The sequence below is a fragment of the Podarcis melisellensis genome (assembly GCF_964234715.1).
Source record: "Podarcis melisellensis genome assembly, chromosome: 2".
In the NCBI taxonomy this organism is placed as follows: domain Eukaryota; kingdom Metazoa; phylum Chordata; class Lepidosauria; order Squamata; family Lacertidae; genus Podarcis; species Podarcis melisellensis.
This window is the reverse complement of record NC_138529.1, coordinates 59,879,973-59,902,232: the sequence shown is the minus strand read 5'-3', so window position 1 is coordinate 59,902,232 and position 22,260 is coordinate 59,879,973. Positions and strand designations below refer to the sequence as shown.

The 22,260-nt window shown below is 41.5% G+C and overlaps 1 protein-coding gene across 4 annotated transcripts in view; it reads left to right on the top strand.

The window, feature by feature from the left end:
* MAPK9 (mitogen-activated protein kinase 9) overlaps positions 1 to 8,457 on the top strand; it is a 32,978-nt gene extending 24,521 nt beyond the window's left edge. For 3 of the 4 annotated variants that reach the window (XM_081900641.1, XM_081900640.1, XM_081900642.1), the window contains 4 exons: positions 735 to 859; positions 3,701 to 3,764; positions 4,008 to 4,079; positions 7,923 to 8,457. In XM_081900641.1, the coding sequence (XP_081756767.1) occupies positions 735 to 859; positions 3,701 to 3,764; positions 4,008 to 4,079; positions 7,923 to 8,065 (404 nt within the window). In that variant the 3' untranslated portion in view covers positions 8,066 to 8,457. Of the gene's footprint in view, positions 1 to 734; positions 860 to 3,700; positions 3,765 to 4,007; positions 4,080 to 7,917 lie in introns of all 4 variants that reach the window. The other variant, XM_081900643.1, reaches the window with a different exon arrangement.
* The last annotated feature ends 13,803 nt before the right edge of the window (positions 8,458 to 22,260 follow it).

The following is a 22,260-nucleotide window of genomic DNA, read 5'->3' as shown; positions in this document are numbered from 1 at the left end:
TTAATTTTTTTATTTGGGACAGTATAACTGTATGCCATAGCCTATCAATATATATTTCTTTGTTTTGGCATTGTTAATTCGTGTTTTATTTTGCAATTGAATCATACTACAGTGGAAACTTGAGTTACAAATGCTTCAGGTTACAAATTCCGCTAACCTGGAAGAGTTACCTCGAGTTGAGAACTTTGCCCCAGGATGAGAATAGAAATCGTGTGCCGGCAACGCAGCTGCAGCAAGAGTCCCCATTAGCGAAAGCACACCTAGTTAAGAACAGTTTCAGGTTAAGAACGGACCTCCGGAATGAATTAAGTTTGTAACTAGAGGTACCACTGTACTGTCCTGGCAAAAGCCCCATTGTAAGAAACAGCATTCTGTGCTAGTAGAGCAGTAGGAACTGTCAAATTTAAAAATCAAACTAACAAATTTCAGGGATCTTAACCAGAATGCTATGGTAATTGTTTGGGGTGGGGTGGATACTTTTTTCTAGTTGATAAAACAGCATATTCCTGTTGTCTGTCACTTAGCAAAATGCAGATTATCATTTTTTTAATCCACGGTTTACATTAAGCATGTTTATTGTATTGAGTGAATTCCAACATCCTTACCGTCTCTTGTCAAAATATCCAAGACTAAAAAATACCTTATGGTATGTCCTTGTTAGGAATATGTATTTTGTACCTTACCTTTATGCTTCAGATCTTCAGCTAACGGTCACCCCCCTTTCCATTTTCTAGCTGGTCAAGCTAGAGATTTACTATCAAAAATGCTAGTAGTAGATCCAGACAAACGAATTTCGGTAGATGAAGCTTTGCGTCATCCATATATCACTGTTTGGTATGACCCAGCTGAAGCTGAAGCGGTAAGTTTACCTTTAAAGTTTATTCAAAAGAAATTATAGGGTTGATGTCACTATGGCAGTGCTACTTACCTTGGTGAAAATCTGAGAGCATATTTAGATTTCTCCTTACACTAGAAAAAGTGTTATACATGCTATGTATGTTATATATGCCACAGTAATTGCAGTGCAGTTCCATAATAAATCCCAAAAGTCACATTTCCCAGTCTTTAAGCCATCCTGTATTTTGCAGCTCTGTGGCAAGACAAAAGTCAGTATGAGAGAGTGAAGAATTTGTATTTATTTGATTCTTAAGAACTGGATAAAAGAAGAAGGGTAGAGGAGGCAGGGGGGAGAATAAACTTGCAATTCAAAAGGTTGCAGAGGCTGCCAACATCCAGTCTCCTTTCATAGGCGCCGACTCCATGGGGCCTGAGGGGGCCCGAGCCCCCTCAAAAATTCGTTTGGGGGGGCTCCGCCCCCCAATAATTTAAGAAAATTATTACCGTATTTTTCCCTCAAAAAGAGGAAGCGGCTGCTTTCCTGCATTCTGCCTCAGGGTCTTACTGCCCACCCTCCTCTGTTTCCTTGCTGTGTTTGCTCAAACGGAACAAAGAGCAGGGAAAGCCCCTCCCCTCCAGGCAAGGAGAGGGCTGAAAACATGCAGGAGAGAGAGAGAGAGAGATAGAGAGAGAGAGAGAGAGAGCGTGCGAGCTGGCTGGCTTGGGTGGGTAGGTGAGGGAAAACTTTTGCCTTCCTTTCCTCCCTGCCGTTATACCCCTCCCCTGCATTCTTAGCCAGCTGCTTCTCTGCACACCCCTCTCGTGCTCCTTGTCCGTTTTTCCTTCCCTCCCCACTTAAAATGTGGTTTAAAAGCATGGATCCACATGGATCCTCAGGATCTTTGCATTGGGTCACCCCAAATTCACCAACAGATCACATAGCATGTCCATGGCTACAGCCTGCCCCCAAAAATCACGCACCCACTGTTGCCTGGGGCTGCAATGGTGCAAAAACGTGGTTACAAAACATGGATCCACAGGGATCCTCAGGATCTTTGCATTGGGTCACCCCAAATTCACCATCAGATCACATAGCATGTCCATGGCTACAGCCTGCCCCCCAAAAATCACACACCCACTGTTGCCTGGGGCTGCAATGGTGCAAAAACGTGGTTACAAAACATGGATCCACAGGGATCCTCAGGATCTTTGCATTGGGTCACCCCAAATTCACCATCAGAGCACATAGCATGTCCATGGCTACAGCCTGCCCCCCCAAAATCACACACCCACTGTTGCCTGGGGCTGCAATGGTGCAAAAACGTGGTTACAAAGCATGGATCCACAGGGATTCTCAGGATTTTTGCATTGGGTCACCCCAAATTCACCATCAGATCACATGTCTGTGGCCACAGCATGAAGCACAAAAATGATACATCATTAATATTCACCGCCCACGGCGGCAGCCAATCGGCTGCCGCAAAGGGCGGGCCCTCACAGGTTCACTTAAGGTCGGGGCAGCCCGGGGCTCGCCCATTTCGTTCCCCCAGCAGCAGCGGTTTGGAGGTCTTGGGCCCCCCCAATATTTTTTATAAGTCGGTATGGGCCCCCCCAATATTTTTTATAAGTCGGCGCCCCTGTCTCCTTTAGACCATTTTTCCCTTCTAGGGTGAGCATGAGAGCTGCCCATAAAAAAGGGAGGAAAACCTGCATTTTAGAATAATTGTGACTTGGCATCAGCATGTCTAGCAAAGAAAAAAAAAGGTAGCAGGAAATATGGAAGTCCCTGCATCCTTTAACTAGGTGGGGTTTTTGGATATGAAAAACCATATGGTATATTTGAAGTGGGGGTGGGGCTTAATATTTAGAACTGCAGAATGTTTTCATGTAGAGTTAATGGAGTACAAGGATTCTGCATGCATCCATTAACTCTACATGAAAACATTCTGCAGTTCTAAATATTAAGCCCCACCCCCACTTCAAATATACCATATGGTTTTTCATATCCAAAAAACCCCACCTAGTTAAAGGATGCAGGGCTTGAAATGGGAGGATGTTCACGAAAAATGATTCCAAATAAGACCTGAGTTGGAGCATGAGCTTCTGTCTTTGCGTATAGATTGGCATACTGCTGCTAATCTCATATATGCTAAAATTGCGGGCTTCTCTGTTGTTTCCTATGGGCAGCTCCAAATTTTATCTAGGGGAGGAAAACGGTCTAAAGGAATTTAGAAGTTCTGTGATAGTAGTGTCCATGGGAGGGAGAGAACCAGCTCTGTGACTAAAAATTCAGCAGCCTATTAAGATCATGTTGGGGATGAGGTAGGGCCACTGAAATATTGCTGAGACTAAATAAGCCTGTTAACTCATGCTAGGTAGCTATAATGCCTTTTCATTAAATGAAATAAAAAGCACAGACCTCCTTTGTGGGGATTTTTACTGGAAAATTTGACTAAATTGAGTAAAAGTTTTAAAATTGCTTATTCTGTTGAAAATTTGATCATATTCCTGTGCAAATTTTATTGCTAGATAAATTGATTTGTCAACTACGTACAATGATTGATTGACTAAAACTCCTTTATTTGGCTGCTACCCTATTAATTGTAGCATTTACTAATCCTTGTATTCAAAAAAGCAAATTATGCGATAACAGTAGAAACTAGCTTTGATGAAAAGTTTATAAAGAGCCTTTTAAACAGAAACATTCTCTTATGCAGCTTATGTTTGTTTCAATGGAAATAACACATGAGAACTTCCCAGCTCAATAAACGATCGTTTCTTTTTTACACTTGTATTTCATCTTGGGAATTAATCTATGTTTTATTGAATTCAAAGACTTTTATTTTTAACCTTTTTTTTGTAGCCTCCTCCTCAAATCTACGATGCACAGTTGGAAGAAAGAGAACATGCCATTGAAGAATGGAAAGGTAACCATGATTTATTATATGCTATGATGCTAGAGAACCTTTTGTCACAGGGCAACCTATAGATGCTTTATAAACAAAAATTAAACATAAGTATGCTTTTACAGTGACTGGGTGGTTATTTGCGATGGAGGGGTTTGCATGAGAGTGTTGTGTCAGATCATAGTAACTGTTTCAAGATTTTAAAAAGTACTCTTGTAATTTTTCTTCTCTTTCTCCTTCCTCTGTCATTTCTTTTAAATGTAGAACTAATATATAAAGAAGTAATGGATTGGGAAGAAAGGAATAAGAATGGTTTGGTAAAAGAACAACCTTCAGGTTAGTCATTGATGCAATAGTCTATTTTGTCTTCAGGAGCTCTTTGTGCTGTGTTATAAATCTGTTGTCATTAACAACGGAAGTTTCCAAGTAAGTTATGTTGTTCAAATTCTTGTTCCAATGCAACCTGTTTCAGAATGTGCACAAACACCTAGTAATAAAATAATTGAGCTACATGGAATTATAATATTAATTTCTAGCTGTGGGGAAAGATGATAGAAGAAGTTGAGAGCTGTGGATGGGATGCCTTTTCCCCCTGAAGCACAGGTGAGGAGCCTCTGACCCTCCAGGTGACAATGGACTACATCACACACCATCCCTCACCACTGAGGAATAAAAGTGTTCTCTGTAGCTTTAAGGTTTCAGGAGAGAATAGGAAGTCTTCCCTCATTGCTCTGAGTGACATTTGTATCACTTGTATTCTCTCCCAGCAGCAGGCAGATCCATCATGATGAGAAACAAAAATGGTGTGATCACATTCCATAGAACTGTTCGGGAGCAAGAGCCAGTGTGGTGTAGTGGTTAAGAGCAGTAGTCTCGTAATCTGGGGAACCGGGTTCGCGTCTCCGCTCCTCCACATGCAGTTGCTGGGTGACCTTGGGCCAGTCACACTTCTTTGAAGTCTCTCAGCCCCACTCACCTCACAGAGTGTTAGTTGTGGGGGAGGAAGGGAAAGGAGAATGTTAGTCGCTTTGAGACTCCTTCGGGTAGTGATAAAGCGGGATATCAAATCCAAACTCTTCTTCTTCTTCTTCTTTTTGAAAGGAAATTTATGGGGAACAACACCCCTCTCCTTTTTATTTTAAAGTTGTCTAGCAGTCCTGTAACAATGATGAATGGAAGCACTGTCTAGCTTGGCTTGCGGTCCCAAGGAATGTAATGGGGAACGCTGTAGGGGCTCATACCTACTTGACCTTGAAATTTAAATTTTACAAACATGTTTTCTTCATATCAGTGGTGAATGCAGGCAAGATAGCAACCTGGCAGTCTCTTTGGACATATGCCTGGCATTCTGCTATAGTATAGACAGTGATGCCACAAAATAGGGTGATGCTGGTGGAGATGCACTAATGAATATTTTTAGCTGACACAATTTCTACATCCTTCTCCAGGTAAGAACTTCTCACTGTTGTCATAGGGGACTGCACAGAGACCACAAAAAAGGAAGCAGAATTTCTCTTTCCTGTAACTGCTGTTCTAGGAGACAATACAGTCACATAGCCTTTACCTGCTCTACAGACTGCAAATATGAAATGAATGAGTGAGGTGCTGTCCCTACATCTTGACTGACATGCTTGGTAGCAAAAAGCTTGTCCAGGGAACAAGAAAGTGCAACTAAAGTACCAGAACTCTGGAAGATTTCTCTGGAAGATGTGGCTCATGCACACATCCAATGGCCCAATTCACATATAATGCTTTATTTACTTACTTATTTCATAAAATGTATGCATCACTTGATTGTAAATTAATGTCAAATATTGCACATGTTTGTACACAATGCCAGGCCTACTCAGGTGTGAGTAGCAGCAATATTGATTTCATTTCAGTAGCAACCAAACTTGGCAAAAGCAAAGACACACTTGACAGAAATCTGCTTCCCAACCATGTGGGAGCAGAAGAATGGCAGGGAGTATGCAAGCCCAGCTTCCTCTTGCTCATGGAAGCTAGTTCCCCATGGCCTGGCATTACGAGCACTATCTGAGATTAATTTTCTGTGCAAAATTACAGATAAGTACAGCACTGGTTCTGTTGTGAAAATTAAGTGCACACAGCGCTGCTTCTAACACTGGCCTAGCCCAGCCTCACAAAAACAGAGTAGGAAGCAAGCATGAAATGCCCATCACTGATAAGTCAAAGCAAGGTTTGGTAGTTAGTAGGCAGACTACAGCAGTTTGCTTTCATCAAGTAAAAAGGAAATGTCTGCATTTGGTAGGTAGAAAGCAAATCTTCATACAGTGGTGCCCCGCAAGACGAATGCCTCGCAAGACGAAAAACCCGCAAGACGAAAGGGTTTTTCGGGTTTTGCGACGTTTCGCTAGACGATTTTCCCTATGGGCTTGCATCGCAAGACGAAAGCCCATAGGGAAATCTCGGGGACCTTTTTTTAAATGCTGGCGGGGGGAGCAAAGCCTTTTCCCCCCCTCCGGACTTCAGAAGAGGTCCAAGAAGGCCAGCGGGGGCCAAAGGCTTTGCTCCCCACCGCCAGCATTTTAAAAGCGGTCCGGGATAGCAGGGAATCGCTTCCCGCTATCCCGGACGGCTTTTGAAGGCAGGCGGGGGGAGCAAAGTCTTTGCTCCCCCCTGCCTGCCTTTCCGGGAGAGCGGAAAAGGCAGCGCTGCCTTCCCGCTCTCCCGGAGAGGCAGGCAGGGGGGAGCAAAGACTTTTGCCCCCCGCCCGCCTTGGGAAGAGGTCCTGGACCTCTTCCCAAGGCGGGCGGGGGGCAAAAGTCTTTGCCCCTCCTGCCTGCCTAACCGGGGGCTTTTAAATCGCCCCGGGACTGTCCGGGGCGATTTAAAAGCCCCCGGACGGCTTTTGAAGGCAGGCGGGGGGGAGCAAAGACTTTTCCCCCCCGCCCGCAAAAGTCTTTGTCCCCCTGCCTGCCTTCCCGGGGGCTTTTAAATCGCCCCGGGACAGCTGAGAATTCCTCCGCTGTTCCGGGGCGATTTTAAAATGCTGGCGGGCAGCAGCGAAGGCTTCGCTGCCGCCCGCCAGCATTTTAAAAGTCCCCGGGACTGTCCCGGGAAGGCAGGCGGGGGGGAAGCAAAGACTTTCGCCCCCACCAGCCTTCAGAAGAGGTCGGGGGACAGACTGTCCCCAGACCTGGTCTGAAGGCGGTTCGGTTTCCATAGGAACGCATTAATTGATTTTTAATGCATTCCTATGGGAAACCGTGCTTCGCAAGACGAAAAACTCGCAAGACGAAAAGACTTGCGGAACGAATTAATTTCGTCTTGCGAGGCACCACTGTATTTGAGAAATGATCACATAGGTTCTTCATTTACCCTTTTCTCAGTGCATTTAATAGAGGCATTGATTCAATGTAGATATTAATTTGGGGGCCAACACATTTGTATTTAGATTATTTATTTCTAATTCTTTGTTTCTAATTTACAGTTTTGGGATTACTATTTTTAGAAATTGATTTTTATTCACCCTGACCAGATGGTTATGAATCCTCTGGAGCAGTATAGTGGCCTAGAATTGCAAACCATGTCCCCCTTTTCCCTAGCAGGAACCTCCAGTGGATCTGCCTCTTTTACAAATGGAAGGGGCTCTTCCATTTATAGAGGGGCACACTAGATCCAGTCTATTGTGGAGTAATGGGTGCTATATTTTTTTTAGAAAACAAAGATTTCAAAAATATCCGAAGGAAGAAACTGAAATTTCATTTTCATAAGTGTGTACGCTCTCATTCCCAGCATACTGACTACATGTTTTCATTTGTTCAAAAGCACAGGGCTTTTGTTTCCTATAAAATATTTGATGCCTTTGAGTAGAAAGCTTGCAGTATTGCATATACATACTCCTTTAAGAAATACCGCGGTAAGCCATTTGTGTTTGGAGAAAGAATACTATAAATCCTAAAATATCAATTTGTTTGATTTGATACAATATTTGTATTCCGCTTTTTCGATGACAAGCGTTGAGTTAAAAGCAGCTCACAATAATCCCAAGAGGATGGGGCGGGGGAGATGGACCATTGTAAACACTATAATATCAAACACAAAAGCACATAAATAAAGCACATAAATTCACCAGAACAATGAATACAGTTCTGTAAAATCTATGGTTCCAGCCATGTCTTGCCTCAGATTTTCTTATGCTTGGTTTACTTAGCACAGATGCAGCAGTGAATAGCAACACCAGCCCTTCCCAGTCATCATCTATCAATGACATTTCATCCATGTCGACAGAACAAACATTGGCTTCAGACACAGACAGCAGCCTTGATGCTTTGACAGGAACACTTGAAGGATGCCGGTGATCAGCTTTGCAGATTTAACATTGGCAAAGAACTTTTGCTTCTGTTGGGCCTGAAATGCTTGTAAGTTTATGGAACCAAGTCAAGAAACTCCATGTTCTGCATGTTTTTTTTCTAAAGTAATGCCTGTGATTTTACTCAGTTGAAATAAGACTATCTGCTTAATAGTGTAAAATGAAAGCAACTTCATATCTCGGGTTGAAACAAATGTTACTATACCTATTCTGTTTTAACCTACATCAGGTGAGCAGTTAGAGTAACTCAAAGCTCTAATGAGTTTATGGGCATTCTGTCAGACATCTGAAACATAATCAGTATAAATTTCAAAGAAAAAGAAGAAAGCCATTGTAAGTGGCGTTGAATGTATATCTTTACAATTACATGCATTTGCTATATTAGTGTATTTTGCTGGCATTTTCAGTACTGTAAAATATAGAGGCAGTTGTTTACCTACATAGCATTCTTTTCTCGGGGCCTTTTCCTCTCCACCTCCTAATTTCTGTACTTTTCTATAGAAGAAGCAAACTTGTGAATTCTTGCTTCATCTTTACATCTGAATGTAACTCTGCTTCTCTGAATGTGCTCTTTCAGTGCTTTCATTTCAAGGGGTAAGGTGGAATAAGCAAAACGTGCCATGTGGGAATTTTTCTTAATTCTTGCATGCATTTATGCATTAGTGTGTCTTTTAAAGCAGTTCATAAAACACTCTTAGAAATCCTGACCCCTTTTTTCATACTCTGGCATTTCCATGGAAAACTTGATTAAAAATGGGGGCATTCAAAGGGGTTGGAGGCCTACCTTGACCCTTTGAATAGACATTAAAATATCTGCTTTTATGGTCTGTATATTAAAAGGGATCTTTACTCCCTATGTATAAATAACTACATCCAGAATTAATAGAAACTTCTAAAAGAAAGTGAAAGGGGCTATTTTAAACACCGAACTGTATGAAAAGGACTGCATTTATTATACATAATTGTGTGTCCCCCGCCCTCTTTCTTTGGCATATTCCAAAGGCAAACACCAGTTTGACATGATTCAGTTTCTTTCTAGCTCTAAAAAATTGTAATTCGTCACACCTTGAGCTTGAGTTAAAACTATTCACCTAGGGTTTAAAATGAAAATGTTTATGTGAATGTGTAGGTGGGTTGCCAGACTAACACTTTGTATTAGATATGGTGGGAGGAACAAAGTTATGAGACAATCCCAGGTGGTGCAACAGGCTTATTGGCAAGCTCTAAACAATGCAGATTTCTGGCTTGGTGATGGACATCTGTTTGTTCCACTGAAAACCAAAGTCAGACTATATATGCCATTGTTCTGCTCTGCCACCAGCACTTTACTAACATCAAAATCTGATGCAAGATTACTTGGAAGTATGTCCTAAGGAATTCAGTGAGGTCTACTCCCAGGTGAGTGAATATAGGATTGCAGCCTAAATAGATGTTTGTAGGATAAGCACTCTCAGGCAATGGTCCACAAATACATTTTAGAGTAGCTCTATCATGTTGCTGCATTTGCTGCTACAGACTTCTCTTTGAATTTGCTCTTAGGGTTTTCCAGATGTGCATGTAAATTTATTGCTATCTTTTCACTTGAGACTTGCGGCTGAACATGGGAACTGCCTCCCTTAAATATTGTGCTTGAGATGCGAGGTGGTATGAAATTTGTTTGTGGTAGCTATTTATTATGTGCAGCTGCCAGCAGCTGATGAATTTGTGATACATTTGTGTGATACATTTGTGATACATTTGTGTATGAATTGATTTTTGGATGAATGGATTGCCCCGATCCAGAGTGCTTATTCAGGTATGTCATTCATTTCAGTAGAACTTAATTTCAGGTATGTTATTAAAAATAAAACTTACATCTTTAAAGAGCCCCTGTAAAACTGTTGGCCAGGATCCTAAGAACCACATTATGCCCCCCCCCCTTGCAATGCATTGGTCGTCAGGGTACCTGACTTTCAGGAGTGATTTTTCTAAGGTTCAGTCCCAGTGCACAATTAAAACTAGGTGTGTAAACCTTTGGAACCTGGACGTAATTTATAATTAATACAGGCACCTCCCCCCCCCACTTACTTGTGTTCTACTCATGTGCGACTGCTTGAATGCATAGTGCTGGTGAATGAATGAATGAATGAATGAATGAATGAATAAATAAATAAATAAATAGAATAATACCAGGAAATGGTGGAAGAAAGCTGTAAAGTCCTTGTGACACATGAGGAGTCCGAAGAAGATGTCAGTGAGGGTGGAGGAAGCCCCGAAGAGACCTGATGCGCAGCAGGGTTTTGTTAGGCTGCTCAGCCTCCCCATCTAACAGCTGGTAGCGCAGCCACAGCTACATCCGTGTGTGGCCTTCAGCCTCCAACCAGCCCCAGAGCTTTAACTCTAGTTGAAGAGAGAGTCATGTGGAGAGTGGGAGAGAGAGCTAGAGAGCAAGGGGAAATATGCATTTAGAGTTTTTTCAGAGGGTGCTTCCCACTTTATGTGATTTCACTTATGAATGTGGGGGCCCAGAATAAGCCCCATGTAAGTGGGGGGACGCCTGTACTTGTATAGCAGGATCCGTATGGATGGCACTTAGGACAGGTTGGTGTCCCAAATTAACACTCAGCATTGGGAAAACAGCAGAGGAACATGAGGGAAGAAAGAGATGATTAGCAGAGAACAAGTGAAGGAATAAGTTCTAGACTAAAAGTTCAAGTTGTTTGACATCTTGGCCGCCCAATCTTGATTCATAATGTTGTCTGACATTCTACTGGCTGTGAATGTTGAAATGACTTCCTACTAAATCTCTATACCTAAAGATGTAAAGTATGCAAAGAATCCTTCTTGACTGCTTTTGCTAAAGCTGAACACAGACAGAAAGAAAATTACTCCTTTTAAAAAACTATCAATGCATAATTATGGCACTATTTTTCATTCTATAGTGTAATTCTATAGTACATCTGCAGGGTGAGGGATGCAGCCTTCCTCCCATTGGGTTTGATACAACTCAATGTATTTAACAAAAAGTTGTATAAGGAGGTGTTGCAGAGCAACTCTGACTTGCTTAAAGTAGCATTTTTATTAAGCTGTTCTTTGAAGAGAGTCTAAATTATCGATTATACCTACAAATAGAAAAATAGAAATCTATGTTTTAACTAAGAATATATGCTTCAATGTGTGCTTAATAAAAAAGAGGTTTCCCATTCATATGCAGATTTATCCCAGTATAACTTAATTAAGTGATGACAAACTAGTCCTAAAAATTAACGTCACTGTAAATAGTGTTAATGTATATTAGTTTTATAGGATTTAAATCTTTCAAAATGTACATTGTACTTCCAGAACCACTATGAAAATATTTTCATAAATGTTTGTAAATGTGGGGCATTCAAGGATTATGTATGTATACTTTGTATAAAATATCTAGTAATTGGAGCATTCTTTTCTGAATGTGCTGTACTGCAACAGAGACTGGGCTCTGTTTCATGCTTCAGCGTTACCTTAGGATTATCACACAAAGTTTTCCCAGGTGGGGAAGGGGAAGGCAGAAGTACACAAGGACTCTAGTGAGTTGTGTGAAGGCTGTGTCACTGGAGCTATTAGAGCAACCAGAGGCTTGTGCTTCAACAGTGTGAGGAGCAACTAGTTCAAATCACAGGAATTCAGCTGTCCTGATTTGGTTGGGACGGCTTGTTTTCTGGAGTCTGCCCTGCCAAAATGTCTAGTCATCAACCTTGCAGTTTTTAAAGAAGCAGCCCTGGGTTGAACTGCTCTTGAATGCTAAGTGTGTGGAGGAGGGAGACTGCTGTTGTTCAGTGGTGACAGAAAGGCACTCTGCACATGCTAACAAATACTTTTAATATCGTATTCTAAGACTCATCTCTAATATTGGAAAAAGGAATCATGGGCTGAGCTCTAGTGACTCTTTGCATCAGTTTGGTGACAAGGGAGAGCTTGCCTATAACAAGAAATGGAGTGTGGGGGGGACACACACGGTTGTGGGGAAAACATTTGTGAAGAACTTGTTGCTGAAAGGAAAGTGAAGAGGAAAATTACTGGATTGAAGTGTGGAGGAGAATGGAATGTAAATGTGTTCTGGTTATAGCTTACTGGCAGCAAAAGTGAAGTTTGTGCTTAATTTTTATATAGTGTTGGGTGAGATATGTCATGTTCATTATAAAGCAGCCTTGCATCACTGTCTAAACACATACTCTTAAGTTTGGAAATAAATAAGATGGCCACTTTTAAAAGCTCTTGTAACATTTTTCTTCAATATAATGCTTTTATAAGGCTTAGTTCTCTCAAGTGGCAAACCTGGGCTGGACCACTTCAGACCAGAGCTGGGAGCTTACATGACTGGGTGGCCCTTCATAATTTATAATAAGCCTTCACATGGAATGTCAAAGAAATATAGTTAACACGCGCACACACGTCTCTGCTCAGGTAATATTTTCACCAACTTAGAAGTACTGTCACCTTGTCACCTAGCATCTCCACTTTTTCCAGTTCTTATTTTAAAATATCTTAATTGTAATATTTCATTCTCTTGTAAACTGCCTATGTCAAAGGGACGAGACGCGGTAAATCAGTGGTGGAGAACCCCACCACCAGGTCCCAGATGCAGCCCCTCCTGCCTCACTGCCTGCCCTGTGCAATTCTTCCTGGGTCAGGCCCCATCCCAGGCCAGGCCTCTCATTGGCCCTGCTCAGTCCTGCCTTGAGCGCTTTTGCTTGGCTAGAATGTTTCCTTGAACTGTGACAGTGCCTCTTGCTTGCCTGGATGGAGCAATGTGGGGGTGCAGAAGCCTCTGACCTTTGCAGGGTCGGAATGTAACTTACTGTACAAAGATAAGAATTGCTCCTCTTGTGCCACCCACTTTTGCCCATCCACCACTGTCTTATAGCCTCTGGAAGGTTATGCATGAAGGAATGCACCCCGGCCGTAAATGAGTGAGATACATATTTGCAAACTTCTTCTAGTATAGGAAATGTTATTCTAGTAAATCAAGTGATAAGGTTATTTTTTTGACCAGTTTCATTACCGAAAGGTAGAACTAACATAAGTATGGGGCAGACAGTGGGAAAACATGACCCAGTGGGCCGCTTCCATAACTTTACTAGTTAGTGCTGTGGGTTAAACCACAGAGCCTAGGGCTTGCTGATCGGAAGCTCGGCGGTTCGAATCCCTGCAACAGGGTGAGCTCCTGTTGCTCGGTCCCTGCTCCTGCCAACCTAGCAGTTCGAAAGCACGTCAAAGTGCAAGTAGATAAATAGGTACCACTCCGGTGGGAAGGTAATGGCATTTGTGTGTGCTGCTCTGGTTCGCCAGAAGCGGCTTAGTCATGCTGGCCCCATGACCTGGAAGCTGTACGCCGGCTCCCTCAGCCAGTAAAGTGAGATGAGTGCTGCAACGCCAGAGTTGTCTGCGATTGGACCTAACAGTCAGGGGTTCCTTTACCTTTACCTTTATCATTATCTTGTATCTACAGCAGCTTCAAAATAGGTAATTCTAGCACTTACTCATTTAAGAATCCAGAATCTATATCTATTAATTATGTATTAGGACTAAACCTGAAACCTAAATTTGCACATTGGTCTTGTTGCCACAAAAGAATGTAAGTATTATATAACATTGATTCAAACTTATACATGCTATTTTTGAAGTTGTAGCAGTGGAGGCTAATTGAGTTAGGTCATTTCTTCCTACAATTTAGATCAAGTTTATTCCTTTAAATATTTTCTGTCTTCTGTAGTTTGGTGTGTTTGAGCCACTTAAATGTTCACCTTTTTAAAAGCTCTTTATGTGTATATATAATCAAGTATGGCTGTCTTTCAATAACAAAATCCCATCATGAGACTACTATAGCATGCTCTGGCAATACTGTGAAATATTTAAACCGCCATTCTTTGTCAGTAGTTCTACTTAACTGCTCACCTGAAAGGGAGAATGAAGAAAATTGGCTATTAAATGTTGAGATTTTATATTCTACATATTTCTTTAAACATAATACTGAGTAGCTGAATGGCATTGCAGAGATGGAGTAGATGTAAAAACTGTTTTTGCATGTACCCTTGTCATTTGTTCAGAACATTACGGAAATTAGAAGCAACCCGTTCTCAGTCTGAATTGTTTGTAGAAAGTGTTTTGAAGAAATGATTTTGTGTGAACATGCATATTTATGATTAATTATATAAAGAGAGGCACGTATCTGCACAGATCATACCAAATAGATAACAGCTGCTTTGGTACGTTTGGGGAAGTGGCAAAAAAGGAAATTAAGAGAGGGTTCTGCATACCTTAAATGTCCATAATATTACAATGTAAGTATGCAAAGAGAGTCAAGTCACTAGTGCTTTTTGCTGCTTCCTGTAATGTGTGGAAGAGTGCTTCCTGCGTGCTTAGGTTTATACACAGCCTCTGAAATAGTGTCATTTTCTATTCAGTAAAACTAAATTTATCAAATAGTTCAGGCTGGTTAAATCTAATAACAAGGGTTTGTTTATGTACCCCAATGTTTACTTTTGGGCTAACCTAGGCATCTGCATGTGTTCTATTTGGTGTTGGGTTTAAAAACAACACAGCTGTACCCTCACGGATCCATCCTTTCAAGTCCTGTGTTTCAGCATGAGCTGCTTAATTTTAAACTCATTTTGTTACTGTTACAGGTTTACATGATTTTCCGTGGAATGTATGAACTTCTGAGTAGATATGGGGAGCCCACGGCTCTCCATATGTTGTTGGATTGCAAGTCCCATCCCTGCCCCTTGGCCATACTGTCTGGGGTGGCGGGAGTCCAACAACATCTGAGGGCCACCAGTTCCTCATTCTTTGCTTTTGAAGGAGGGTCTAGGATCCAGATTTCTAAGTTAGGTGAGCCCAGTAGACCTTTTTACTCTTATTTTCCTTTGAACACCACACCATGGGCTATATCACAAACTGGTTTTGAAACTCTCTTCAGTTTCAAGAGAGACATGCCATGTGCTGTGGGAGGGGGCTGCTCTGAAGCTCCCTGGGGCATGTGGAACTAGGTATATGGTTCTTTGAATTAAGGGTAATTAATTAAGATGTAGGAAGAATGGATCTGTAGTTCTAGGCTACAGCTTAACACCCCAGGAGTTAAGCGGGAAGATAAGTATGCAGTTTGCAAATTTGTGCTAGGTTGCACTAAAAGCTGCAGGATCTAAATTGAGATCGGTTTTTCGAAACAGAATTGGTGGCCATAATAATGTGCAAGATGCATGCTGGATAGCATTCCTTATAAATATCTGGAATTTATTCCTCAAGTGCAGAGGCATCCTTCTGGACCGTGCCTCAGAGAATACTGGTCCAGTCTTGGCAGCAATCCAGTCATACCTTGGGTTGCGAACGCTGCGAGTTGCACGTTTTCGGGTTATAGACCGCACCAAACCTGGAAGTACTGGAATGGGTTACTTCTGGGTTTCGGCGCTCGCGCATGTGCAAAAACACTAAATTGTGCTTTGCACATGCGCAGAAGTGCTGAATCGCATCACGCGCGTGCACAGACATGGCACTGCAGGTTGCGAATGCTGCGGGTTGCGAGCATGTCTCCTGCACGGATCACGTTCGCAACCCAAGGTTCCACTGTACAGTTTATGTAGGGAACTGGATTGTTAAACTGAGGTGCAGAACTGCAAGCTTAAGAAAGGCTGGTCAACATTTTGTAAATTCAGTATGAACGTTGTCTGTTAAAATTCTGCACACAGATGAAGTCAGTGTATGTAGTATGGAATTGATCAGGGCTTGATGCTACATTTAGTGATACTGTTGGAGCTAAATGTTTTCCTGGACATGTGTGTACTTGGATAACATACTTGAAGTTAATGTGATGTGCACATCTGCTTCCAGAGACAGTACTTGGAGTCAGGTTAAATTCCCTCAGCTGACTTGCCTGATCTTTAATTTCATAACTTCACCATCAATGTTGCTGAGATCACTTTTTATATGTTGCGTTATGAAAAACAGTGAACCAAAATGATAAGATAATTTGTTTAGATTCTACTTTTAATACCTTTATGTAATTTTTTTAAATTTTATTTTATGCTTGGTATGCATGTTGAGAATCACTTGTGCTAAAGAATTACAAGCCATCTTCTCATATGAACAAAGCAAAAGGAAAACACATGTTCTCATTTTTAAACTATAAAACAATTGTATTTTATTTTTATAATTGTAATTCTGATTGTGGATTTCACTGCCATTAACTCATTGTGCATATTGTAGATAAGTCTGGGTCCTATATTTCAATACGTATATGAATTTGTAAAAATAAAGTAGAAATATACTGCTTGGAAGTAGTAAATTAATTGGTTCCTTAATTCATTTGATTCTAATGGTTCCAAAATTGAAAAGAAAATGTACTTAAGGTTCAAATTGTGTATTTAAGATTTTAATTTTTACTTTGTCATGCTGCTGCTTAATTTTTCTGAAAGAGTGCCTGCATTTTTGCACAGCAATCTGTTTTGTTAATTGTGTTTTTTAAAGCACTTTAGGGCTCATCTAAACACAACCATGCCTCCTCTCTCATCACACAATCTTTATTTATTAAAAGTGTTTGGAGTTGATGCAGTCCAGCACGAACGCAGTAGCTGCTTACGTAGGGCTCTCCATAATGCATATGAGGGAAATTTTCTTCCTCTCCCCTCTGGTGCTCATCTATGGGTGCATATATGGCTCTGCACTAGTGCGTAATGGGAGATTGGTGCTTTAACATCATCCCTTATGATCATCTAATGTATTCCCTCTGCTCAGTCAAAAAAATGAAAGCTTGGAGCCAGATACTCTTGCCCAAGTAAAGCAGGAGGGCTAGATGGGATGTGGAAGGTGTGTGTTTCTGTGCACCCACGTATCCCAGTTCCCTGTAACAGCCTTGCCTGCCGACTGTCCATAATCTTTTACACGTGCTGTGGAAAGGTTGGGAGAAACAGGCTCATATGTCAACAGGGATCACGCTGTGTGTTGCTGCGCCTGATGTGGACTGAATTAATATCATTGTAGTTAGGGTTTCTGGGGAGGAGACTAATTTAAACCAAGATATTGATTTTTTTTAAAATAAAACTATTTTTAAACATTTTGGATGTGCATTTTTTTTTTTTTTTGCTTAAAAGTTAGTGTACTTTAATGTCAGGTGGAAATAACCCTGAAATAGAAAGCTGAGTTTCAAAATCCATAGCTAAGTGCTTTTGCAAACTGTCCAAGATCTGTGTACACTTGGCTGTGAGCTTGTTAAAGTAATGGGACTTAAGTGCATTATGTCTTTCTGGATTCGAAATTACTGCTAGCAATCAGGTTCTTCATTAGATTTTTTTTTTAAAAAAAATCTTTGGCTATGCATCATAAATTAGCTTTCCAGTATTTATACTATGAAAGTACCCAGATAAGCTTGCAGGAATCAACCCTTGTGCATGCTAGACAGGCAATTTATATAAAATGTACACAAAGATGGGATCCCATCTCAGTGACAAGCCCTGGTTCTGTCCATAGTATTTCTCTCACAAGTACGCATCCTTTTTTTTTGCAGATATAGGGCTTTAGTGCTGCACTATGTGCCTTAGACTGAAACACAGAGGACAGCTTAATCATCTTTCTCCCATTCATAATGAAGGTGAATTATGTATGTTAATGATGGCCATATTTGATTGCTGTAGAAGTGCACATGAGAAAGGAAGCTGTACCCTGCCCACTTTTTCATAGCAGATGCTACTGTGAGGTGCTATCATCTTTTAGGGGAAACAGTGGTGACTGAAACAAAAAAGAAATGTGCACAATTTTGTAATGAATTTTTGATGCCTACATGAATTTTTTCAACAAGAATTGGCATAGCAATATGGTTGACATTTTTATATGCATACATTTTTAAATGGTTGTTGGTTTATGTTTAGCTATTGTCCTTTTCCAGAGTGTTTGGGTTTTCTTTACAAAAAGTTATTGTGGAATACTGAAGGAAATGTAGATTTCTACCAAAAAAAAATGCTGTTTCCTCTTCTGGGTCTTTTACTGGGTAATGCATGAAACATATTTTCAAGGGCCAAATGTAACTGTTAAATTCAAAAGTCAATGAAGTATTTAATTAAAGGCAATACACAAAGCATATCAGTCTAGCCAAACTTTTGAATAAAAACCTTAGGTGAACTTTTGAGCATTTTTCAAGTATCCCTCCTCTTAAAACTAAAATATTATATTGTGGTAGATCCTCATTTTTCGAGAATGACTCCAGTGATTTCCAGAGGTTGATTCACACAACCTTAAGACTGTTTGTGCTGATTACATTTTTCAAGTGTTTGCAGTGCTATGCTAAACCAGGAGTTGCTTCACTATGGGTGTGTTATCGCACTGTAGTAACTTGGCCACATCACTGTGGTTTGAAAGCCCCAAAAGCTGATGTGTGAATCAGCCTGAAGACTTGTGTTGCCACTGAAGTTAAACTGTAGCCACACTGGTTGAATTTGGCAGTCCTGTGCTAACAGATGTTATAGTTAGCTGTTCCCCTAGTTTCCAGTAACTTTAAACAATCCAGCTAGATTTTGGCTTAGGGCAGAATGTTTTGGAACTTCCATTGTACAAGCCCAGTCAAAATGAGTAAGCTGTTGGTGGCCTTCATTGATTTAAATGGCGCTTACATTGAAGGTCCCAGTACATTATGCCTGTAACATACGTAGGTGAACTATTGGAGAGCTCTCCATTAAAATATTGTTTTTAACAAACAGCCTTAAATTGTTTCCTCATATCTGCATTTTTATCTTTCAGATTTCCCCCATAAGCCTTTGTTTTTACAATATTGTTTATTCCCTGTAAAACATGTGCTGCGATGTATGTGCCTGTATTCAAGTGATTTATATATACAAATTATCACAGAAAAATGGCATCGAGTCCTAATATCCTCACCATATTTGGAGTCTCGGGTCATTTATTGTGTCAGTTTGAAATGTGCTTTCAGACTAAACCTTTGAAATCTCAGTGTATTGATACATCAAATGACCTGTTCTGTGTACTAAATGAGGCTCTTGACACATTTCATTCTTGATGCTTGTGCAATGTTCTGTGGAAAATGGAAGTGAATTATTTTATACCATGGCTACTTCAACAAGATTAGATGCCTCCCCCCTCAGAACTCGACTTTTGAAAATAATGTTATTAATAGTGAATTATTAAGTGTTAGCTTTTAGTCTTATTTTAATTTGGGTTTCCATTTCTCCCCAATAGTCTTGTCTTTCAACATCTATATTAAAGCCACTGTAAAAATGAAATAAATGTGGACAAAATGTATATAAGAATTCTGGCTTGCTGGTTTTTGTGTCTCAACATGAGTATTTCTATACTTCTTTGGAATGGTGGAGGGAAATATGGATAATCTTGGAAGAGCAATTTTAAGTTGAATAAAAAGATAAGAGCAAAATATTTTTTTAAACCACTAGTTGGGTGGAGGGGAAACCTCAGAGGTGGTGTAGATGATTATTAGAATACTCCAGGATCATGTGAAACAGGAAAACTACAAATGCCATAATAATGCCACTGTGGATATTTAGAGACATGGCCGGTATCATCTACATGTAATGTTCTTTCAGGCCCTTGTTGCTTATTTTGCATTTAAAGCAAGCAAAATTATTGACAACAGGGGGAGCAGCTAATCTGTGCTATCCAGATAATCTGTGAACTCCCAACGTCAGCCAGCATGGCCAATAGTCAGGTTTTATGGGAATCATAGTCCAGCAACATCTCGAGGACACAGGGGTCAGCTGCCCTACCTACAAAAATTAAAATCCACTTCTAGAAACCTTTTCCTTGACTATCCTTGCTTGAAATATAAAACAGGAAAGCAACATTTTGTTTCTGGGGCAAGGTTTCCCATTACACACAGGTTTTTAAAGTTAACAGAATTGGTTACAAATGGATAATATTAAGGTATTGGGTAGCATAGGCCAGTACACTTAAAAACTCAGTAGGGAATTGCAGATCTTTGAAATGACAATAATGGTTTTTACCGTATTTTTTGCCCTATGGGACACATTTTTCCCCTCCAAAAATGAAGGGGAAATGTGTGTGCGTCCTATGGGGCAAATGCAGGCTTTCACTGAAGCTCTCCAGGCTTCAGGCAGCTCTCCGCAAGCCGTGGGAGCCCGCATGAAGTCGCACAGCTCTCCCACGGCTTGCGGAGAGCTGCCTGAAGGCTTCGGGCTTCACGCAGCTCTCAGCAAGCCGTGGGAGAGCTGTGTGAAGTCGTGCAGCTCTCCCAAGGCTTGCGGAGAGCTGCCTGCATCCTGAAGCCTGGGGCGCGCTGAGCTCAGTGCGCCCCAGGCTTCAAGCTTCGCGCAGCTCTTGGCAAGCTGTGGGAGAGCTGCGGGACTTCGGGCAGATATCCACAAGCCTGGGGAGACCGGCGCGACTTCCCGCCGGGCTCCCTAGGCTTGCGGATAGCAGCCTGTTCTGTGGGCTGGGGTCGCGGGAAGCTCGGGCTTCCCCCACCCCAGCCCCGTGCCTGGGGGGGAATAAAAATTTTATTTATTGAACCTCTACATTCCCCAATTTTATTGTAATTTATTGAACCCCTACATTCCCCAATAATTTTTTATGATGCAAAATTTGTACCCAGTTGGATTTCATAGTTGCATTTTGTATAATTTTTGGAGGGGGTAGGGGGGACAACCCTCTTCTGTATTATAACTAAAAGAACTTTTTGCTATATGAGTTCTGTTGTGGAAAATATTTTTTTTCGTTCCAGTGTGGTTCTCTGCATGAGAGGTAGCTTTACTGGATATATAGCATTCCACCATCCCCAATCTTCGTAATCAAGAAGGCCGTGTACCTCCTTTGTTGTGTTAGTAGCCAATCCTGGGGACCGGGAATGCCACATGGAACATTCATTTTTATTTTACTTTGTTAAATTTATCCCACTTTTCCCCATCCTTGAACCCAAAGTATACATGTGGTTCCCACTTAGCCAGTCACTGAAGGAACCTAGAACTTCTTAGCTTCAGCAAGGTGGTGGCCTCATGTGCCTTCAAACTATGCCTTGTGCTTACCTTTAGGTCCCTGAATATATCCCCTCCACCACTGTTCTACCTGACTTCCTTCTTGGCAATGGCAGCTAGTAACCACTGGAGCTGGTAGGACAGTCAAGTGGGTCAATGGAGGCATGGCTAATTTATTCCGGTTTTCTCCCCATCCTCCTTTGCAAAGATACTGTGAACAGGTAAGCAGCTTTCCTCCTGAGTTTGCCTGCCTGCTTGCCTCCTCCTCTTTTTGTCTTTATTTCCATATTATAATTAATCTAAGGGATGAGAAGTGGTGAGATAAGAGGATCTGTCTTCTCTTTCAGTATACACCTCTAAATCAGTGTTTCCCAACCTTTTTTGGGCAAAGGCACACTTGTTTCATGAAAAAAATCTCGAGGCACACCACCATGCCAGATGGGGAAAGGTCACTTTTTACTTATGTAAAAAAAAAATAAAAAAATAGTAACAGCATAGAAGGTAATGGTTATCTCTTTGATGTCTGATGGGAGGGCATTCCACAGGGCGGGCGCCACTACTGAGAAGGCCCTCTGCCTGGTTCCCTGTAACCTCACTTTTCACAGTGAGGGAATTGCCAGAAGGCCCTTGGCACTGGATCTCAGTGTCTGGGCTGAACGATGGTGGCGGAGACGCTACTTCAGGTATACTGGACCGAAACCGCTTAGGGCTTTAAAGGTCAGCACCAACACTTTGAATTGTGCTCGGAAAGGTACTGGGAGCCAATGTAGGTCTTTCAAGACTGTCGTTACGTGGTCTCGGCGGCAGGTAGCAGCGCTCACAGCTTACGGACTGCACCGTGTAACAGGTGTCTGGCCCAGCAGCCTAAGGCGGACAAGCCACTGAAACAGGCATTCAGAATCCATTCATTTCATAAAACCTGCAGGGCTCAATCTCTGTGTTTGTGTATGTGTGTGTTTCTGTTTTGCCCAAGGGTCTGGGGGTGGGAGAGAGCTCTTTAGCATGATGCTTTTAAAACAATTAAATTATCAACAAACAAACCTGATGATATGAATAGCAACGTCAGGTGCTACCGGGGGGGGGGGCCCTACTCGGAAGTAAATACTGCGTCCAGGCGCAATTAGCGCTGATTTAAGGTGCACCAAGACTGCCTAAAAACCTCACCAAAGATATGCAACAAAGCGCTTCGTTGCAGAGGGGAGAGTTTGTGCACCGTGGA